The sequence below is a fragment of the Protopterus annectens genome, chromosome 5.part1 (genome assembly GCF_019279795.1).
Source record: "Protopterus annectens isolate FY-2018-M chromosome 5.part1, PAN1.0, whole genome shotgun sequence".
Taxonomy (NCBI): domain Eukaryota; kingdom Metazoa; phylum Chordata; order Ceratodontiformes; family Protopteridae; genus Protopterus; species Protopterus annectens.
The window spans coordinates 560,802,122-560,824,204 of NC_056736.1; the positions used below are offsets into that span (position 1 = coordinate 560,802,122).

A 22,083-nucleotide genomic window follows, 5' to 3' on the forward strand; every position below is an offset into this window, starting at 1 on the left:
GTCGGGCAACCCTTCAGGGCTGCTGCGCGGGCCGTTCAGAGAAAGGTTCTCTGGACCCGAAGTTCCTGGGAGCCCCTCTGCCCCTGGGGCGGCGTCCTCCCTGTCCTCCTCTGCCACGGAAGGACTGGTTGTCAGGAGCGGGTTGGGATTGCTGTGACTTCCGGAACCACATCTTCTTCTGGCCCTTTTGGTTCCTAGAGTAGGACCTCTGGGGCACAGAGAAGCGGATTCCGACGGCAGACAGCATCTTCCCATCCTTTTCGCTCTGGGTCAAGGTGTCGCGAACCGTCTTGCCAAAAAGGGTAGAACCATCAAAGGGGGGCGTTCGCGAAGGACGCCTTGAAGGGCTCCGTGAAATCACAATGGCGGAGCCAGGCCTGGCGTCTCGTGACTAGGCCTACTCCTGCAGCTCTAGCGGCTCCCTCAGTAGCATGGGACAGCAACCGCATAGAGGTATTCGTCACGGACCGAAGAGTGGCCATACGGGTGGAGTGCAAAAGTTTGTCCTCCTCCGACATGGACTCAGGGGGGGATGCAGCGTATTCTTTAATAAGATCGCGCTGCATCCTGATAACATGTGCCAGGTAGTTGAGTGCCCTCACTGAGAAGGTCGCTGAACTAAACATTCGCTTCCCCAAGCGGTCCATCATCCGAGACTCCTTGCTCGGAGGATGGACTGAGGGATTCTCCTGGGCGAGTTCCCTCTTGGTGGCTGCTGCCGTCAACATGGCATCTACCGGAGGCCCCTTACTCCAGTGGGCACGGTCTGCAGGGGGGCTAATGATACGGTCTGGCCTTTTGGTGATTGGCTCCACGGTGTCCGGTTCCTTCCACGCCCTGGTGGTAATAAGGTCCACCAGGGGGTCGGTAGGAGGGGACACCCAAGAGGTAGACGGGCCTGCTTCGAATGCCTCCAAGAACATGGACTCGTCCGAGGAAGACTTGGGGGCAGACCCCCCCCCCCTTATGCGAAGCATTTCCATGATGTCTCCAAAGGAGACATCCTCGGGGGGGTGATCTTGGGGAGCCTTCCCCTTCCTCCAAATCCGTGTCTTCTGTTAAAGACTCGGGGGAGTCTATGTGCCTCCTTTTACACGTATGCTTGCGAGGTGCTTCCTCGGGGGGGCTGTCTGAGGAACCCTTGCAAGCAGTGTCTTGTTCCAATGGAACAGCTTGGGGCATTGGAGCGAGCTGTCCCAGTGGCCGGATGGTGGAAGCCTGACCCAGTGCAGATGGAGCGCGGGAAGGAGCCGAAGCAAGTGCCGGGGGTCCGGAAGCCCTCAACAGGGCCCTCTCCACTACATCAAAAGCCGAGGGGGAGCCAGCCTCGACCAAAGGATCCGAAAGTCGGCTCCCCCTCGGATCCGAAGAGTGGATCGGAGCCGGCCCCGAGACACTCGGATCCGAGGGGCCAGTGCGCTCCGACACAGACGGCGCCGAAGGCACACTGAGTCCCCCGGATCCGAAGCTCGGAGCCAGGCTCCGAGAGGTCGGATCCGAAACACTCGAGGGCAGGGTCAGATCCGAAGTACCTAGTACTATCGGCGCCGACCCACCCCCGGCTCCGAAGCTGCCCGGCTCCGAACGCTCCGAACCCGGGTAGCGGGTCGGAGAAGGAGCTATAGGCTTGAAAAATGGGGTCGAGCTCCCCCCCAGAGGGGGGGAAGGCAGGAGCACTCCCATCTGCATCTGGGCCTGGATGAACCTTCTCATCATCCAGTCCAGATCGCGTCGGAAAGGCTATACGTAGATCTCGAATAGGCTACCGAGGTAGGCCTTGAGTGCCTACTCGATAGCCTCGACGGAGATCGGGTCTCCTCCTCCTCAGGCCCCGGTGAAAAGCAGACCGGAGACCGGAGCCGAGGGGGGGGGGGGAGCCAGCAGCCAAGGAGGCCGGAGGAGAAGCCCGCATAGCTGGCGGGGCCGAAACGGAGGTCTCGGCCCACCGCTTGTGGTGCTTCTCTCTCCGATCCTTTTTTCTTGCCTCTCTCTCCTCCAACCCAGCAGTGGGAGGTTGAGTCCCAGGTGGAGGAGGGGGAGCAGGCGAGGAGGGAACCGTAGCCACAGTACCCACCACAGGAGCGGGAGCCGAAGCCGAGTCTGGGGGTAGAAGTCCCGCCAGGACCAGCTTCGACCTCCGCTCCTTCAATGCCCTGGGGTTGAACCCTGCACAAATGGAACATCCAGAAGTGAGGTGTTCAACCCCAAGGCATCGAACGCACCGAGTGTGGCCATCAGCAGGGGAAAGCTTATGGCCACACTCGGAGCACTTCGAAAATATTGCTTTAGGGGCTTCTGACATAACTAAAGTCTTTTTTTTTTTTTTTTTTTTTTTACAAATAAAAAAGACAGAGAACTAGTACTAAACTAGCACACACACAAGGCCCCAAACAGCACACACAAACCAAACTCCGAACCAGCGAGGGGAGGGAATAAAATTAAAGTCTTAGAAGTAAAAATTTAAAACTGAAACTATCAAAAGATTAAAGGAAACCTAACACAATCACTCAAAACTAACTACAAAAAGGCAAATTAAAGCTTTTTTAGAGATTAATAATCACTTAGCTGAAGAGCTCAGATCTGAGGTCGTGTAGGGAGAGCAGGGCATTATGGGTGAGGGGAGGAGCTAAGAGCGCAGATCCATAGCTGGATAACCATGACGGTTCAGATCCGATATCGGATCCATAACCCACAGGTTGCAGACAAATGAATCTCCTACTTCAGATCAATTTTTACTAAGCTCCTATACATCAAGGTAGGAAGGAAAGAGGAAAAGACACTGCATGGTTAACTAACCTGGTATGTCAGCAGGAATCTCAGCCAGTGTAACCAATAAAAAACTCCTCTCGAACCTCCAGGAAGGGGGAAAGGAGGGGGGATTGCAAGAAGAAAGGCAAGATGAAGGACAACAAACATGGAACGTTATGGTAGGTAAATAACTTCTTTATGTTATGTTGTCCCATCTCGCCTTCATTCTTGCTGGTTGGGACCGCGTCCCCAGCACCTGATTCTTGGGTGGCTCACTGGAACAGACTCTTCAGAACCGTGGAACCAAAGGATGTCCTATTCTGGGAGACCACATACACTTTGTAATGAGAGATAAAGGTATGAGGATTTGCCCATGTTGTTGCTGTACAGATTGAATCTAAAGGCAATTTAGCTTGGAAGGCAACAGAGGTGGCTAAGGCCCTGGTTGAATATCCTCTGGGCCTTCCTAGAAGCATCTTTTTACGCAAATCATATGAATAACTGATTGTGTCTGACAGCCATTTTGATAGGGTCACTTTTGAAACTGGATAACCTTGTCTATTGTCAGCAAAGGATATAAACAATTGGTCTGATTTTCTGAGGTCTTTGGTCCTGTGTAAATAAAAACATAATTGTCTATGAACATCCACTTGGTGTAATCTATACTCTGCCTTGTTGCCGTAATTGGGGAAGAATACAGGAAGCTCAATGGACTGATTTAAGTTATACTGTGAACAAACCTTTGGCAAGATAGAAGGACTGGTCCTAAGAGAGACTCTATCTTTGTGAAAAATGAGATATGACAGGCAAATAGACAAAGCATGTAATTCAGAAACCTGTCTAGCCGAGGTTATAGCAACCAAGAAGAAGGTTTTCCAAGACAGAAACTTCAGGGTGCAAGATGCTGCTGTTTCAAAGGGAGGCAGAACCATCAAAACTAAAACCAAGTTTAGGTCCCGGGGGGGGGGGGGGGGGGGGTTCTCTTACCGGGGGCTGTAAAAGTGTTGTACCTCGTAAGAATCCTCTGCACAACTTATGGGATATAATGTTAGAACCCAAGTCTACTACATGAAAATTGGAGATGGCAGCAAGTTGGACCCTAATAGTAGCTGCAGCTGCCCCTTTTTCGAAGGTTTCGGCCAGAAAGTCAAGAATCTTGTGAACAGGAGCAGTAGAGGGATCAATGTTATTAGTCTTGGCCCAATAAGAGAACCTCTTCTATTTGCTAGTATAAATCCTCCTGGTAGTGGGCTTGTAGGAGGACACTAGGATGTGTTGTACAGCAGGGGAAATGTTTGGGAGCCTGGCTAAGACTGGAAGTGGAGTAACCAAGCAGTCAGCTTGAGAGCTTGGAGGGATGGGTGAAGCCTGCCTGATTGATGCATCAGGAGGTCCGGAACTGGGTCCAGTATCCAAGGCTCCAGCTGAAGATGATGGTGAAGAAACAGAAACCATATCTGATGAGGCCAGTAAGGAGCAATGAGGATGAGTTTGCAACCCAACGATTTTGCTCTCTGAAGTACCTTTGGAATGAGAAAGAAAAGTGGAAAGGCATATAGTAGTCCCAGAGGCCAATCGTGAACAAGTGCCTCCCTGGTTGACTGTCCCAGAGGAGGAACTAGGGCGAAGTAGCTGCTGTATTTGTTGTTTAGGGGAGTGGCAAAAAGATCGCAGCATGGCTGGCCTCATTTGCAGAAAATCAATTCCGCAACTTCTTGCTTCAGGGACCACTCGTGAGGCATGAGGATTGCCCTGCTGAGCCTGTCCGCTATCACAATGGATTTCCTGGGAATGTGCGTCGCAATCACAGAACGTTGGAAAGACATCGCCCATTGCCATACTCGAAGCACCTCACGACACAACGGGTAAGATATGGTTTCGCCCTGCTTGTTGATGTACCATACCACTGACATATTGTCTGTCTGGATTGCAATGGTCCCAGTAGTTAGAGAGTCTTGAAGTGCTTGCAACGCCAGAAGCACCGCTCTCATCTTTAGAACACTGATGTGCAAATACTACTCATGAGGTTGCCACGTTCCTTGGACAGTCTCTCTCCGATAATGCTCCCCACCCTATCTAGGAAGCGTCCATGATCACTGTGGCTACCGAATGGGGGTCTAGAATTGGTCTGCCCAGAGTTACCTGAGGGGAGACAAGCCACCATAGTAGGTCCTTTTTGCAAGATTCTGTGATCAAGATCATGTGTGACAATGGCAAATCCTGGAAAGACCGCTGAGCGAAAAAAAGCCACTGCAGAATCCGCATGTGGAAGCGTGCTAAAGGAACTAGCGTAATTGCTACAGCCACTGAGCCCAGTACTTGTAAAACCTGTCTTGCCCAAACTCTCGTCTTCTTTATGAGAAACAAAACTTGCTAACGAATGGTTGACACTCTGTCTTGAGGCAGTTTTGTTATCATGTGTCTTGTATCTAAGTCTGCCCCTATAAAGGTTAACAGACTGACAAGGCGACAAGGCAGACTTTTCGTAGTCTATGGTGATGCCTAACTGGGAACAATTTTGGATTGTGTAGTCCCGTGTTTTGATTAGTTGATGCTCGGTGGAAGCAGTGAGGAGCCAGTCGTCTAGATATGGAAACACGTGGAATCCTAGTTGCCTCAGGTGAGCCGTGACCACTGCCATACACTTGGTGAACACCCTGGGGGCTGTGGTGAGACCAAAGGGCAGGGCCTTGAATTGATAATGACTGGCTCCAAGCCAGAAGGGTAGGAATCTCCTGGATTGCCTGTCCATTTTTATATGGTAGTATGCGTCCTGGAGATCTATGGAGCACATCCAATTGTCCTGACCTAAGAAGGGAAAAATGGACTGCAGTGTTTCCATCCGGAACTTCGTCTTTTTTACCAATAGGTTTAGTTTGCTGAGATCCAAAATAGGTCTCCAGTCCCCCGTCTTTTTTGGAACTAAAAAGAACCTTGAGTAAGTTCCGGATTCGATTTGGTCTGCAGGGACTTCCTGGCTGGCTCTTTTTTCTAGCAACCTTTGAACCTCTAGGATCGTATGATCCCAAAGACTGGGTGGGAACATCTGGGATAGAACGTTTGTCTTTTGAGGGGGGGGGAGGACTGAGAAAAGGGAATTTTGTAACCCCTGGATATTATCGACAGTACCCATGTTTCTCTCGTGACAGATTGCCAGGCTGCTGGCTACAATGATAAGTCTGCCCCAGACTGCCTCCAGAGGTGGACAGCCGGGCCTCCCTTCAGGAGTGCTGGAAGTGCCTAGCAGAGAAAGTATCTCTGTCGCCCTCCTGTTGCGGACCCTCTCTGCCACGAGCGCAGTGTCTTCCATTGTTGCTTCCCCCTCTGCCCCTGGGGAAAAAATCTCCATGTGTGTCAGGTGAAGATCCCTGGGATTTTCGGAACCACATTTTTCCACTCTTCTGACCTTTAGGATAGGGTCTAGATGGAGTGGAAAAATGGACTCCTACAGCTTAGAGAGTCTTTTCATCCTGTTCACACCTGATGAGAGTCTCTTTTACCTGAGGCCCGAATAAGGACGAGCCATCGAAGGGGGTGTTGGTAAATGAAGACTTGAAAGGTTCTGCAAATTGACAAAGGCGCATCCAGAAGTGTCCCTGCAAAGCTACTCTGGTACCTGCTGGCCTACTCTCTCCATCTGCCACAAAAGAAATGAGCCACATGGAAGAGTTAACCATGGAGGTCAAGGTCACAAGCTGGGAAGCTGCCCTGCTCGCAACTCCCTCAGCTGTAGGATCTTGCAGGGTATCTTCCAGCTCTTTCAGGAGATCCCTCTGAAGTTGTGTGAAATGAGACAAGTAATTCAGCAACCTGAGAGTAAAGGTCGCTGAAGAAAACATACGCTTCCCATACCTGTCCACCGTACAAGACTTTGTTCGACGGATGGACAGATGAAGAAGTTTCCGTAAGTTCCTTCTTAGTGACTGCTGCCACCACCATGGCATCAACAGGGACCTTTTTGGACAGGAAAGACTTATCCTCTGGAGCAGTAATAAATTTGTTCGACCTCCTCGGAACTGGTTCCATGTCTCTAGAGCTCACCACGCCTTTCGACTCACTACAGACAAAAGTGGATCGAAAGGCAGAGAAACCCAAGAGGTGGAGGGTCAGGAACATACCTCTCAACCTAGAAACATTAAAAATCTGGACAAGGCCCATGAAAAATAGGTACAAATCTGTGGCTGATTAACATAAAATTTGCATACATAATTATGAAACCCCACCCACTATAATGGAATTGTGGGATACCAGCTTTCAAACGCAAACTGAAGAACAGACAACCAAAATATGGCACCAGAGTCCCCCTGCAGCCATTCCAATGTCCCATTACCTGGCTATTTCGCCCCATTTACCATAAACACTAATGTGCATACTGCTTTACTTCTACAATGATTATTTGGAGTTTATATTTACATTTAATTGCACAATGCACAAACACCAACAGACATCTGCTAAACAAAGCAATGCTGTCTCACACTGAAAATAGACTTAGCATTAAAACTCATCTGCCGTTGAAACTCACATTCATTGAGACAGCATTGAAACCCATACCACATCCAAAGAAAATGCATCTGGCCAATGGTAGATAACAATTACCTTTGGGCTGTTTTCATATCATAGGCCCCTTGCACACAAAACAAGAAACATACATGTGTTCTTTGATACACTAACCTGACTTTATTAAATTATATTCCTTGTATAATACAGCATACTTGTTAGAATTTGAGCGCATTTTAAATTTATTGTTTGAACATTTTTCCAGTAGGCAATGAAACAAAATGCATGAACCAATAATGACAAAACTGCCCAATTCAGAACATTTCCATCATAAAAGTCTATTCACACACACACACACACACACACACACACACACACACACACACACACACACACACACACACACACACAAAATATGCATATCATACAACTAAAGTTTGTACGATGACACAACACTGTTGTCTGCTCATTATTAAAACTCAGCTTTGGCTCTTTACTTAAAACTCCAGGAAAATCATGTCAAAAGCATCAAAGGGGAAAACAAACTGAGGTACGGAGAAAGCAACAATTTTATAATATTCTGTCAGTGCTCAACTAGCCCCCTATGGAGTTTCTTAAAGACACCATGTCTGAAACTAATATGAGGATTTCCAAAATTTTACTAAACATATATTCAAATAAATACCAGCTAAAATCCAAACCTTTTGCCTGATATGGCTGATATTTCAATATAAAATAGGTCTCTTTGTACAATAACCATTGGTTAAACTAATGGCTTACATGGAAAGCTGTCCACAATAATACAACAGAGTCCAATTTTTTTCTTTGCATTTCATATGAAGAACATGTGTATTTATTGGACTAGACACTGGTTCATTTCTAATATCTTATAGATGCTCTAAAATCCACTTTCTAACTTGTCATTTTGCCAACAAACTATAACACATAAACTTAAATGTGCTGCAATATAAAATAATGCTTTGAGGCACTACAATATTGACCACAATAGCATAAAAGTCAATAAGCACAACAATGGAGTAAATATGATGCAAAATTAAACAAAACAAAATAAACAAATCAGTGCTAAGATAACTACCCAGCTTTTAAATGCCTTTTGACATCTATAAGAGAAACTTGCAACATCTAAGCTAAGCATACACTAACAAGCTGTAGGGGATTAATAAGAATCATTCTGTACCAGTAATGCCCACAAGTACCAAGTCTCTTTTTTAATACTAAGTTTGCATTATCTGATTCAAGATGTATGACTCTGCATTAAATACCACCGACTAGTCTTTTTGTCTATCCCCTTCTATAATATCTCTGCACAGACCAGTCCTTCCTTCTCACATCTGATAAGACTAGCAGTGGTACCTTGAATCAGCACACATATACACACACACACACACACACACACACACACACACACACACACACACACACACACACACACACACACACGCACACACACACACACACACACACACTCTCTCTCTCTCTGGTAAACTTACCCAGTCCCTGAGTAGTGCTCGGCCTCTTCTGTTCCTCATGTTGCTATTGCCGCCATTAATCCCGGGTTCCCGGCTCCAATTCAGGGCTCGCTGTATCCCCGCCTGCTGCCGTCATTAATCCCGGCTCTGTGGGCTCGCTGTATTCATCCATTCCCTGGGCTCGCTGTATCCATTCCCCGGCCCTCTTCTGTCAGTTCCCCATGCTGCTGCTGCTGCCATTAATCCCTGCTCCGTCTGCCTCTTCTGTTCTTCAGCTTCGCTGCTTGCAATTCCCGCCATTAACTTAACCGCCAGCCAGCCAGAAATGATGATGCAAGCTCCTTGAGCTCAATTCCGACTGGCTGGTAGCCTGACGACGCTGACGTCATTGCGCACGTGATGACGTCAGCACCGACAGCGGGATATTTTAAAAATTTAGAAAACCAAAAGAAAAAAAAAATCAGAAATGAAGGGGTGCCACTTGGGAATTGTGGCACCCCTTGATTTGGACCCCAAAACTTGGTAAAAACTGAGTAATTCGGAACGGTTGGGAGGTCTGGTCAGGAACCAGATGCATCCAGGTAGACAGACTCGTCCTCAGAAGGGGCTAGGTACTTCCAGCCACCCCTCTGTCTAAGGATTTCCAAGACATCTGTAAAGAGACATCCTCAGAGGGGGACTGTGGGGGCCCTTCTGATTTATCCAAGTCTGTATCCGAAGTGATAGATAGCCTCAGGGGAGTCTAGATGCTTCCTCTTACATTTCTTCTTCCGAGGGACCTCCTCCGAATGTTTGGGGGAGGTTTCAGAAGAGGTGGGGTCACCCATTGGGGTGACTTGGGGCACAGGTTCTCTACGCTTGGTGGCAGGAGGAGAGACAAAGGCAGGAACATGCACTGAGGGAGAAAGAGCCAATGGAGCTGAGGGTGGGGCAGTCTCAGGAGACAGCACGCTCCTCATCACCTCGAAGGCACCACTGTCCCGAGTCAAAGGAGCCGCAGGCTCCGAGGCTGATGTAGGAGCCAAGCTCACCTGCGCCGAAGCTCCAAGAGGGACAGCGGGGTCGGACAAAAGTTCATAGTTCATAGATTAGTAGTAAGCTAACTGCCCTTGCGAGCCATTTTAAGCCTAGCCAATTATCTCTTGTGAGACTCAAACCCTGAACATTGTGTTTGCAAGGCAAACACCTTAACCATTAGGCCACCCTCCCAACCCTGGGAAATCCGATGCCACTTCCCTCCTCGAAGCCAGCGAGAGAGCTTCAGCGCCAAGATCCCTTGATGGACTGAGACATCGAAGAGATCTAAGTGGTCGACGGAACCGATAAGGGTGAAGAAACCGTTGCCGACGGTTCCACCTCCACGACCTCCATGCACTCCAGCTCCGAGCTCAAGAGAGTCGGAGGAGGAATCGATGGAGAAGCTGGGAGGGCCAAAGGAACCAATTCCTTATGGGCTGGGCTCGAAAGTAATTTAGCAAGTGCCTGTGACTTGAGGAGCCTGTTGACCACTCTCTCCACATCGTGATCCGAGAGTCTGGAGGACCGAGAGGAGTGTGAAAAGGACCAGTGACTGCCCGCTCCAGGTTGCAGCAGAGGAGATTGTGGAGCAGAGCGTACCGGCGCCAAAGAAGGAGACCTTTTTCTCTTATGAGTCCGGACTGGCTCTGAGGATACAGATGGGCTCTAAGGGGAAAGCAAGGCCTGAGGAGGAAAAAAACGAGAGCCTAAAGCACCACAACAAACAGAGAAAGGGGTTGTTAGACTGAAGGGGGATACACATTCTAATGAGTCAATACAACCACAAAAAATTAGAAAATTAGCGATAAATAGCAAAAAAGCACAAAGTACTTAGCCTGAGCCAGTAGTAGCAATCTCAATGCTGCAAGCGGCAAACAAGATCTGGGTAGCTGCCGCTAGGCATGTTGGGATAAGGGATAGCCTTGAGCCAGTAAAAGCTCTCGAGCAATAGTAAATCGGCTGAGTCGGAGCTGATCCAACCAGCAAGAACAAAGGCGAGATGGGACAACATAACACTGAATGTTTCATCCCTTCAAATGAGACAATGACTGACGACTCAGGCAGCAGTTAGGGGAGTTACAGAGAAGGGTTACATCATTTCTAGAGAAATGTGAGCTGGCAATGGTACCTGCAAAGGAACAGTGCTCATAGGTTACGTTACTGGAAAGACATACATGGGAAGCTATATTACCAAGCTAAAGACCCTACAGATGAAAAAAAAAACAGACTGTACAAGGAAAATACTGCAGCAGAAAATAAAACTACTATGAAAGATCAAAGATACAAGAAAAAGGGTAAGATGCTTAATTCAGGTAACCTATCATTCCTTACCTTTAAATGCTGACTGTACTATAGATCTGTCTCTGCTTTCAAGCCCAGCAATTAACAGGGACACCTCTTCTCTGAAATAAATAAATAAATAAATAAATAAACATAACACTTTCAAAAAATCCTTAGAATGTAGTTGCCTTAGTCTTGAACACTTTTGATCTCTTAATTCCAAGTCTACAACTAATTATTCACCTTCTGCCAAATAATAAACATACGGCACAGTGACATGGTTACAGAACTTCAACTGATAATCATTCTAGTGCAATGCCCTCAGTGTCCATGTATCTAAATCATCAGCACAGCAGTACAACAGTTAATATGTTAATAAATATGAAGTAAAACACAAACACAAGTTCCTTGGGTCAAGAGTTTAGGTAATGGTAGAAAGTTGTTTACCACATTCCCTATTTACAGTTATTAGCAATACCTGGTACTTATTTCCTTACCTTAATTTAAACCAGAAAGCATTAAGAAAATGAACATTTTCAAAGAAGTACATGTTATGACCTGCTTCTTGATGGCAAAAATGGGAAAATTAAGAGCTGAGGAAAAACAACTAAGTGAAATCATGTTTTTGCTAGTCACAGTATTCATTTAAGACATTTCAATTAATTCTGGTAACAAGATATAATTAGAAGTTATGTACTTATCATAACTTGGCATTTGTGTTGTTCATTTTCATTCTTCCTCATGAATGGGTCTAGGATTCGATCCTCGGGTCTTACTCGGCCGCATGTACAAGACTTTGGATCCAAATCTTGAGCTCTTCCTTCTACCCACAATGCCCTATTCCATCAGCAACTCCTCAGATTGAGTTTGCTGCCTTACCCCTACTGTGTTATAGAGACAAAACAGACACAAAGAAAGATTGATGCTCAAACCAGGAACGTGATGGTTCCCATATCATCCAAAAAACTTTCTTGGAGTGACAGGGCCAGGGGATGGCTGGAAGGGAAAGTGAAGAAGAATGAAACTGGACAACACAGATGCCAAGTTATGGTAAGTATATACCTTCTAAATCTGATGTTGTCCTTTTCATTCTTCCTCACGATTGGGTCAGAGTCCCCAGCTACGTAACTCTCAGGAGGCCCTCAAGATAGGACATAGGAGCACTGTCAAACTAATCTGCTTCTGAAACCAGTGTCTAACTTGAAATCACGGCCGGCCTTAGGCATAGGTGAACTAGGCAACCGCCTAGGGCGCCATACAGACCAGCCAAGGAAAGGGCGCAGTTTGTGTTCGTTTATTTTAATTAATTTACTTTTCTTATTATGTGAACGCATAATAAGAAAAGTACATTAATTAAAATGTATAAATGTATTAATAAACCATAGGGCACCGAACGAAGGGGAGGGGCGAGTGCCCTCCCACTTTTATACCTGCAGTGTGGCCAGGAAGCTTCAACAACTACAAAAGAAAAAAAAATCTTCGTTCCACTACCTTTAAGGAGAAGTACATGCGCGTCATTCACACGTAGACCGACACTAATATAAAGACTGCTGTGGGGCCGTGTGGGGGACCTGAAAAGCAGCAGGAGTGCCTGAAACAGGTGAGAGATTTAAATGGAAGCAATAGTCAAATTTAAATGTTGTAAAACTCGCAAAACAACTTAGGAAATGCACAGTGCAACATGATGTGCATGCACCCTGTGCTTTGCTGTTCTCTCCCCAAAACTAGCTACATTGGCGTAGAAATTAAAAAAGAACGTTTTGTGTTAGAATCCCATCACTTACTGTTTCAATTAAGCAGTGGATGTAATGCCAAGCCAAAGAGCCAATACTTATCTTACGTAACTGTTAAGAAAAATACTTATACCTTTGATGTAGATTTAAGGTAAACTTGAGTTAAAATCGGCTCATTCCTCAACATTGAACAGATGCTGAGCTATTAGCAGCTCTTTATGTAAAATCAGAATTCCATACTTTACAGTTTGTTAGCATTTTGGAGTTAATTTTCTATCTGAGAAATTGAAATGTGACCAGTTTTGTTTTTTAAATTTGGTGGAGTTCGGATGTTGCAGGCTATTTGCTACATTTTGGAGCTGTGATTATTTTTCCTTTGTATTATAAGGAAATTATTGAAAGTGACTAATGGGGTATTTAAATGCTGCTGATTTGATGGGCGTTTTGAATTAAATGTAGAATCTCTGCATGTGATGACAGAATAAGCAATCATTTAGTCTGCCTATGAACCTCCCCCTTGAATATGCCATCATTGTAAGGTAATTTGTATTGCTCAACTGATAATAATTTCCAAAACAACTTTATGGGTGTTCTATGCCGCCTTATATTTCCTCACAGCTACTGCAATCTACATTTTTTCCAAAGGTTGTTCCATGAATCCTCAACCCTTTCTGTGCACTTTTTTTTCCACACTTGAATTGCTCAGATCTTCCTACAACCTCAATTAAAATGTTTTTCACATGTAGTTCATTTTCAGAAAGGTATTAAATCTCTTGGGCTATCAACTTTAAAATTCCTGAGTATGTCTGTTATGTTTTTCCTCTCCCACAGTTCTTCAAACATCTATATCCTACATTTGTTTGTTCTCTCCTCTTACTGCTTTTGCCGTGAACTATATGTTCCTATAGACAGCTTCATCCTTTCTGTCTTTGGTGTCTGCAGAATGGCAACACTTAAGTTGGGATCTCACTGTGTGTGTAAAGACAGGTACAACATTTTTTTCTTTGTATTGGTAATCCCGTTTGTGTGTCACAGCATAACTCTGGTTTTCTTAATTTTTTTAATTTAATTTAATCCAAAATAAATGCATTCCCAAGATCTTCTTTTGGTTATTTTGTTTAAAATACTGCACTCCACCCCTCCTAATCTACCATATCTGTGAATTTTCATAATGAGATGCATTTATTTACATTTTTAATTGAATCTAAGCTATCAGTTACCAACTTTGGTTCCATGCTCTCCGTGTAGATGTGTACATTTTACTGTTTTGCAGATCTGTATGAAATCTGTAGGAAAAAAAATATTTTTGCATTTTTTATGTTATTTACAAAGGCGTTATGTGTTTATTTGCTAATATCTCTATGTATGTATGTATTTATTCATTTAAAGTTTCATGACCAGGAAAATCCTAAGGGCAGAGACCATTTTCAAAGGAAATCTAGTGAGAAAATTTGAAAAGAAAAACAGAGAACAGTAATCAGTACATTTATATTACTAATAGCAATTGCACACTTTTAGGTGTCTTACATCTTTGTTTTACATTTCTAATTTTATGTCCTTGGGTAAACATTTACATGGTATGAATTATGTCAGTTATTCTATTCCTCTGAAAGAACTAAAAAATAATGTAGGTTGTACATGAGGCAAACACTGACTGACACTACTACAAAGCTTCTATCCACATAAGAGTCCACTGCTACTGAGAAAATACAGTGATGTCCATTTTCAAAAGCTGGTGTGTTTATGTATGATCTTGGATGGCAGATTGAAGGACCATTCCTCCAAGTGGGCCATTGATAAGAGTAATGCCTTCTTGCATACAAGATGCAGGAATCCCAGAACTGATTGTTACCAGCAGAGGTACAGGTACATGTCCCCAACACTGGAATGAGGAGGGTTTTGCCCTACACCCCACCCCTGGGAGTTTCATAGTTTCATAATTATGACTGAAGGAGGACACCCTGTATCTGTCAACATCTTGTATCTGCAAGTATCATTACAAAAAACATTTAAAAAAATCTCTTTGTGATCTAGTTAGTAAGTCTTTCACCATCCACATACAATGAGGTTTGCCCTTTGCCACTTCATTAATAAATACAATCACATCCAAAGTCACACCAGTTCAAGAAGAAATTTTCAGGTTCATGGACGTGGGTTTTTAATGATCCAGTAATCACAACCACTTACCTAAATTATGATCATCTAGTTTTGTTGAGAGTAAGCTTAATATTTTCAGCTCAGAAGAAGTGACATTGAGCCTGGAAGCAAAGAAGACAGTATAAGAAAAATCGAGAGTCCTAGAGTAGCATAAGAGAAAATTAGAAGTTATGTACCTACCATAACGTTCCATGTTAGTTGTCTTCTCTCGCCTTCTTTCTTGCTGGATGGGTTCGGAGCCGATCCTCGGCTCCGACTCGGCACTTGCTTAGCTTGAGAACTCCTTTTACCAGCTCGAGGCAACCCTATATCCCATGATGCAAGGCGAGACTACCTCAGATCTCGTTTGGTAGCTAAATAACCCTGCCAATAATACTAATCCCAAAGGAAGAGCAAAAGTAGCCTAGAAGAACTAGGCAAAAAGTTCTTAAGATAGACTCTCTAAAGAACTAAGGAGAGTGAATCTGATAAAGAGAAACTCTTCAAGATCTGTCCAGGCCAGGGGGAAGGAGGGAGGGACGCAAGAAAGAAGGCGAGAGAAGACAACTAACATGGAACATTATGGTAGGTACATAACTTCTAAATGTTAAGTTGTCAATCTCGCCTTCATTCTTGCTGGACGGGACCGCGTCCCTAGCACCTGTATCCCGGGTGGCTCAATGGAACAGACTCTTGAGTACTGTGGAACCAAAACTGGCTCTGTCCCTGGAGGCCAAATCTAATTTGTAATGAGAGACAAAGGTATGAGGAGTGGCCCAAGTAGCTGCTGCACAAATGGTATCAATGGGTAGCCTATCCTGAAAAGCTGTAGAAGTGGATAGGCTCCTGGTTGAGTGTGCCTTCGGTTTTGAGGGTAGTTGCTTGCCTCTGAGCGAATACACGTAAGAAATGGTGGAAGATAACCATCTGGACAAGGTCACTTTTGATACTGGGAGACCTTTCCTGTTTTCTGCATAGGAGACAAATAATTGATCTGATTTCCTGAATTGTTTAGTTCTATGCAAATAATATCTGAGCTGACGATGGACATCCAAAAAATGAAGCTTTTGTTCAGCTCTGTCAGAATAATTTGGGAAAAAACTGGTAGATCGATGGATTGATTAATATTAGTTTGAGAAACAACTTTGGGAAGAAAGGATGGATTTGTTCTCAAGGATACCCTGTCCTTGTGAAAAACCAAGTAAGGGGAACGGATGCAGAGAGCTTGAATCTCGGATACCCTCCTTGCTGAAGTGACAGCCAGTAAGAATATAGTTTTCCAGGTCAATAACTTCAAGGAGCATGAAGCAGACGGTTCGAAGGGGGGTAAAATCAAGGATGCTAACATCAAATTCAGATCCCATTCTGGAGGAGGATGTTTTATTGGAGGCTTTAGTTGAAAAACTCCTCTCAGAAAGGCTTTGCATAGTCTATGTGACATAATGTTATGATCTTGCAAGCCAACATGATATTTGGAAATAGCCGCCAGTTGAACTTTGACTGTTGATGAAGAAGATCCTGACTGAAAAACTTCAGCCAGAAAATCTAAAACAGAATGCACAGGTGCAGTAAAGGGATCAATGTGCCTGGAGTTTGCCCAAAGGGAAAAACGTTGCCACTTGCTAGCATAAACCGTACTGGTGGACGACTTCAAAGAAGCTATTAAGATATCTCTGACAGGATCAGAGATCATAGGAAGCCTGGCTAGGGAAGGAAGTGGAGCAACCAAGCAGTGAGGTTGAGAGAACGAATGGCCCGGTGCTGTTGACCCGATTGGTGGATCAAAAGATCCGGAACTGGGTCCAGATGCCAAGGCTGCACCAGGAGGTGACGATGTAGGGTCCCAAACCAAATTTGTCGAGGCCAGTAAGGGGCAAAGAGAATCAACTTGGCTCTCAAAACGGTAGCTTTCTGAATGACCTGTGGAATTAAGGGGAAAGGAGGAAAGGCATACAGAAGTCCCCGGGGCCAATCCTGGGTTAGAGAGTCTCTCAGGGGTTGGCCTGATAGGGGAAAGAGGGTGAAGAAGTCCGGGCATTTGTTGTTTTGGGGAGTAGCAAAAAGGTCGCAACAAGGGGTGCCCCACTTCAGAAATATCTCGTCCACTATCGATTGATTGAGAGACCACTCGTGAGGCATGAGAATGGCTCTGCTCAGTCTGTCCGCTAAGAGGTTGGACCTGCCGGGGATGTGCGTTGCTATCAGAAACCGATGAGAGGAGATTGCCCATTGCCAAAGTCTGAGAGCTTCTCGACACAAAGGATAGGATCTGGTCCCGCCCTGCTTGTTGATGTACCAGACCACAGACATGTTGTCCGTTTGAACTGCAATAGTCCCCGCGGGAAGAAAGTCGTTGAGGGCTTGCAACGTTAAAAGCACCGCTCTCATCTCCAGGACATTTATGTGCAGATGGTATTCGATGGGTTGCCAAGTCCCGTGGACCATCCTGCCCTGATAATGCCCCCCCCACCCGATCAGAGAGGCATCCGTAGTGACTGTGGCAACCGGAGGAGGGGGAACAAATGGTCGGCCCTGATGAAGTAGAGGGGAAGATATCCACCAGGTTAGATGAGTCCTGCACGATTGTGTAACCAAGATTTTGTGCCTCATGGGAAGGTTCTGGAACGACCACTGAGTGAATAACATCCACTGCAGAAGACGCATGTGGAAGCGAGCTAATGGTAGAAGTACAATGGCCACAGCCATAAGACCTAGAACCTTCAGAACCAATCTGGCTTTGACTTTGCTGCTCTGCAATAAAATCCGAACGTATTTTTGGATGTCCAGAATTCTCTGATCTGTTAGTCTGGCTAACATACTGACGGTGTTTAACTCTGCGCCTATAAAGGTGATAGATTGGCAAGGCAGCAGAGAAGATTTTTCGAAATTCACCGATATTCCCAACCTTTTGCAAAGCTGCAGAGTGTAGTCTCTGCTCTGAAGAAGCTGATGATTGGTGGTGGCGGAGAGGAGCCAGTCATCTAAATAAGGAAACACCTGGAATCCTTGAAGTCTCAGATGAGCTGTGACCACTGCCATGCATTTGGTAAACACTCTGGGGGCTGAAGTGAGGCCAAAGGGCAGGGCTCTGAATTGATAATGACTGGTCCCTAGCCGAAAGCGGAGAAACCTCCTGGAGCGCCTGTGTATCTTTATGTGATAGTACGCGTCCTGAAGGTCTATCGAGGACATCCAGTTGTCCTTGCCCAGAAAGGGCAGAATGGACTGAAGCGTGACCATCCGGAATCTTGCCTTCTTGACAAATCTGTTTAGATTGCTCAGGTCTAAAATCGGTCTCCAATCTCCCGTCCTTTTGGGGACCAAAAAGAATCTCGAGTAGACGCCGGATCCTACTTGGTCTGCTGGAACAGTCTGGACGGCTCTTTTCTAGGAGCTTTGAAACCTCCTGTTTTGCCAAATCCCTTTGACCGGGTGAGATGTCTGGAAGGGATTGGTGAGGTACGGGATACCTTTCGAAGGGGATTTTGTAACCCTCAGATATGATCGACTGTACCCACATGTCTTGTGAGAGGGAACGCCAGGCTACTGGGTACAGCGATATCCTTCCCCCGACTGCCTCCAAGGGTGGACAGTCGGGCAACACCTCAGGGATGCTGAAAGGGCTTATCAGGAAGAGACTCCCTGTTGCCCTGATTCTGGGGACCCCTCCTGCCTCTAGGGCGGCGTGTATTATTGTTACCCCCTCTGCCTCTGGGGGTAAACTGACCACGTGTGTCCGGCGCTGCTCCTTGGGCTTTACAGAACCACATCTTTCCTCCTTTCTGACCCTTGGGATAGGGTCTAGAAGGGGTGGAAAAATGGACTCCTACGGCAGAAAGAGTTTTGCCATCTTGCTCACACCTGGTCAAGGTTTCCTTCACCTGAGGTCCGAACAAAGCCGAACCGTCAAAGGGGGTATTGGTGAAGGACGCCTTAAAGGGGTCCGTGAAATTACAAAGCCGCATCCAGGCTTGACGTCTAAGAGCCACTCCTGTGCCTGCGGCTCTGCTCGCTCCATCGGCTGCATAGGATATGAGCCGCATGGAGGAGTTGGTTAAAGAATTTAGGATTGCTAGCTGTGAGGCAATCTTGTCTTGAGCCCCAGCAGCTGAAGGATCCTGAACCACTTCACCTAGTTCCTTGAGAATATCTCTTTGAAGTCTGGTGAAATGACAAAGGTAGTTCAGCGAACGCATAGCAAAGGTCGCTGAAGAAAACATCCACTTACCATACCTATCCATGGTCCTAGAATCTTTGTTAGGAGGATGGACAGGCACGGAAGGATCCGCAAGTTCCTTCTTGGTGGCCGCCGCCACCACTATAGCATCCACAGAGACGCCCTTAGAAAGAAACTGCTTGTCTGAAGGGGCCGTAATAAATTTGGATGGCCTCCTGGGGACAGGTTCCACAGAATCTGGGGCTGCCCACGCCTTCCGAGCCACTACTTGCATAAGTGGGTCGAAAGGCGGAGACACCCAGGAGGTGGAGGGTCGGGATCCAAAAGCCTCCAGGTATACCTACTCATCCTCGGAGGGGTCAATGGAAGGCCAGTTCCCCCTCTGTTTGAGGAGTTCAAGGATGTCTGAAAAGGAGACATCCTCAGAGGGGGACCGTGGGGAACCCTCCGACTCATCTAAGTCGGTATCAGATGTTGTAGACTCAGGGGAGTCTGTGTGTTTCCTCTTACACGTCCTCTTCTGCGGGGGTTCCCCTGCGGGATCAGGAGAAACCTCGGAAGAGGAAGTTATTCCCAATGGGGAAACCTGGGGCGATGGATCCCTGGGCCTGAGAGCAAGAGGCTGGCAAGAGACATCAACAGGCACCGAAGAGGGAGGAGCTAAAGGGATGGACCGTTGACCTGGCTCAGGTGCCAGGACACTCCTCATCACCTCAAAGGCTCCTCTCCCAGGGAGGCCAGAATACTCCCGTTCCGAAGAAACAGGAATTCCCGGCTCCACTGAGAGAGAAGGCTCCGAGGCCGATGTTGGTGCCGAGCTTACCAAAGCCGAAGCCCCGAGAGGGAGAGCGGGGTCGGACAAGGGTCCGATGCCACTAGCCCCCTCGGAGCCGACAAGGGAAACTCGACGACCGGATCCCTCCAAGGAAGGTCTCATGGAGGAGATCGGAGCTGAAGACGACAGAGCCGAAAGGGGATGTATCGGCTCCGGCGCCGACACGGTCGCTGTCCCGAGAAGCTCCGGCTCCGAACTCTGGAGGAGAGTCGGAGGAGGAATTTCAAGGGGAAGAGCAATAGCCGAAGTCTGCTGAGACGGGCTATGGAGCATTTGGGCTAGTGCCTGTGACTTCAACAGCCTGCTTACCACCCTCTCTAAATCATGGTCAGACAGCCTGGAAGATCTCGAAGATCGGCTCCGATGACTCCGTTCCGACAAAAGAGGAGACCTCGGAGCCGAGTGGATCGACTCCAAAGAAGGGGACCGAGATCTCTTCTTGGACGAAGCCATCAGAGCCGACGTCCTCTGGGTTCCAGATGGAGCCGAAGGCTTTTTGGCTCCGATACTGGATAACACGTCGGCGCCAGCCGGAGCCGACAAGGCAACTGTAGACTGAGTGTCGGAGCCGGTAGGAACCAACACTACCACATCAGAGGAAGAAAGATCGGCTCCAGCCGGAGCCGATCTCGACTCCGAAGGAGTCGGAGCCACCGGGGAAGGCTTAACCACTGTAGCCTGAACCTTAGGTGGCTTTGAAGGTTTACTCGACCCAGTCTTAGTGGGTGAACCTTCTGGCTTTAATAAGCCACGGAGGATTAACTTGTTCCTCCTCTCCTGCAGGACTCTCTGGCTAAAAGAATGACATATAGCACAGGAGTCCTGCAGGTGTAAAGGCCCCAGGCAGTAAACACAAGAAGTGTGACCGTCTATCAGAGACATCTTCTGACAGCACGAGTCACACTTCTTGAAGCCTGAGACCTTTCCTTCCCTAGACATAGTCTAAGCAAAAACACACACACACTGAACAGTCACACTATTAATCCCAAAAACACACACACAGATAGGGATTAAGAAAGAGAGGCCTAGGCCTAACTGAAAAATTATTAACTTTACAAATTAACTTGAAAGTTTAATTAAAGGGGAAATAGGGTGGGCTGTAGAAAAACTACACACTATCTGATTATTAAGAAGAAAGGGAGAGAAAAACCCTGACTAAATTGTTTGAAAATTCAAACTCACCTGAGCTGGCAAAAAAGAGACCTCTTCGCAAAGCGGCAAACGAGATCTGAGGTAGTCTCACCTTGCATCATGGGATATAGGGTTGCCTCGAGCTGGTAAAAGGAGTTCTCAAGCTAAGCAAGTGCCGAGTCGGAGCCGAGGATCGGCTCCGAACCCATCCAGCAAGAATGAAGGCGAGATTGACAACTTAACATCAGATGTTGGCGGGTAGGTGGCTTTTCTGGTAATGTTAGCAATAATAGTGGGACAGAAGGGCCATAGTGTTGGAACTAAACCAAGGAAGTTAGTGTCCAGCTGCTCTGAAGTACGGAATGATTATTAGAACAGTAACATTAGATGATCGCACCACTGGGCCAATTCCAGATATCATTAAGGACAGATTTCAAATGATTGTTCATCGTTTGAGATTCATGGACATTTTCATCAACCTTCTGCAGCATCTCTAGTGACATTCCTTTTCTCACTACATCCCTATTTCCTTGTTCATAGAGTGTACAAGATAGAGTCAGCTGATGGACCTTAACTGCCCTGTCAGTACCCTCTGCCATTACTTTGTATGTCCTTTTACACAGCTATTGTTTTTACCAAGGCTGTTGACAGTGTTGTAATCCACCACTAACGTCTCGGATTTCTACATTAATTTTTGTGAGGTATATTTAATGTCGATGTGACACACTGAACAGAAGTGCAAAGGTGGGGGAAAAGGCTTTATGGATGGATGGGATATGTTATTTACTTACCTGTAGAATCTTTACATCCACATCCATATACTTCTTAGGGTTAAGGTTAGGGCTAAGGATCAGGATCACAACATCAAAAAATCTGGAGACTTGAGTCCTGTGCTTCACAAGTTGATATATTCAGCAAGTATTTCCAGCCTTCTGAAGTGACTTCCTTTTCATTTTACAACAGCTGTCTGGCTAACTTGTTTGTAGTTTCCCTTCTCTTTCTGCAGGCCTGTCTTTTGAAGGTAAATCCAATCTTTTC

The 22,083-nt window shown here is 46.3% G+C and overlaps 1 protein-coding gene across 1 annotated transcript in view; it reads right to left on the reverse strand.

The window, feature by feature from the left end:
* LOC122803530 (ADP-ribosylation factor-like protein 13B) overlaps positions 1-22,083 on the reverse strand; it is an 817,640-nt gene that overhangs the window by 466,980 nt on the left and 328,577 nt on the right. The window contains exon 3 of the mRNA XM_044073180.1: positions 11,085-11,155. Coding sequence (XP_043929115.1) covers positions 11,085-11,155 — 71 coding nt within the window. The remainder of the gene's footprint in view (positions 1-11,084; positions 11,156-22,083) is intronic.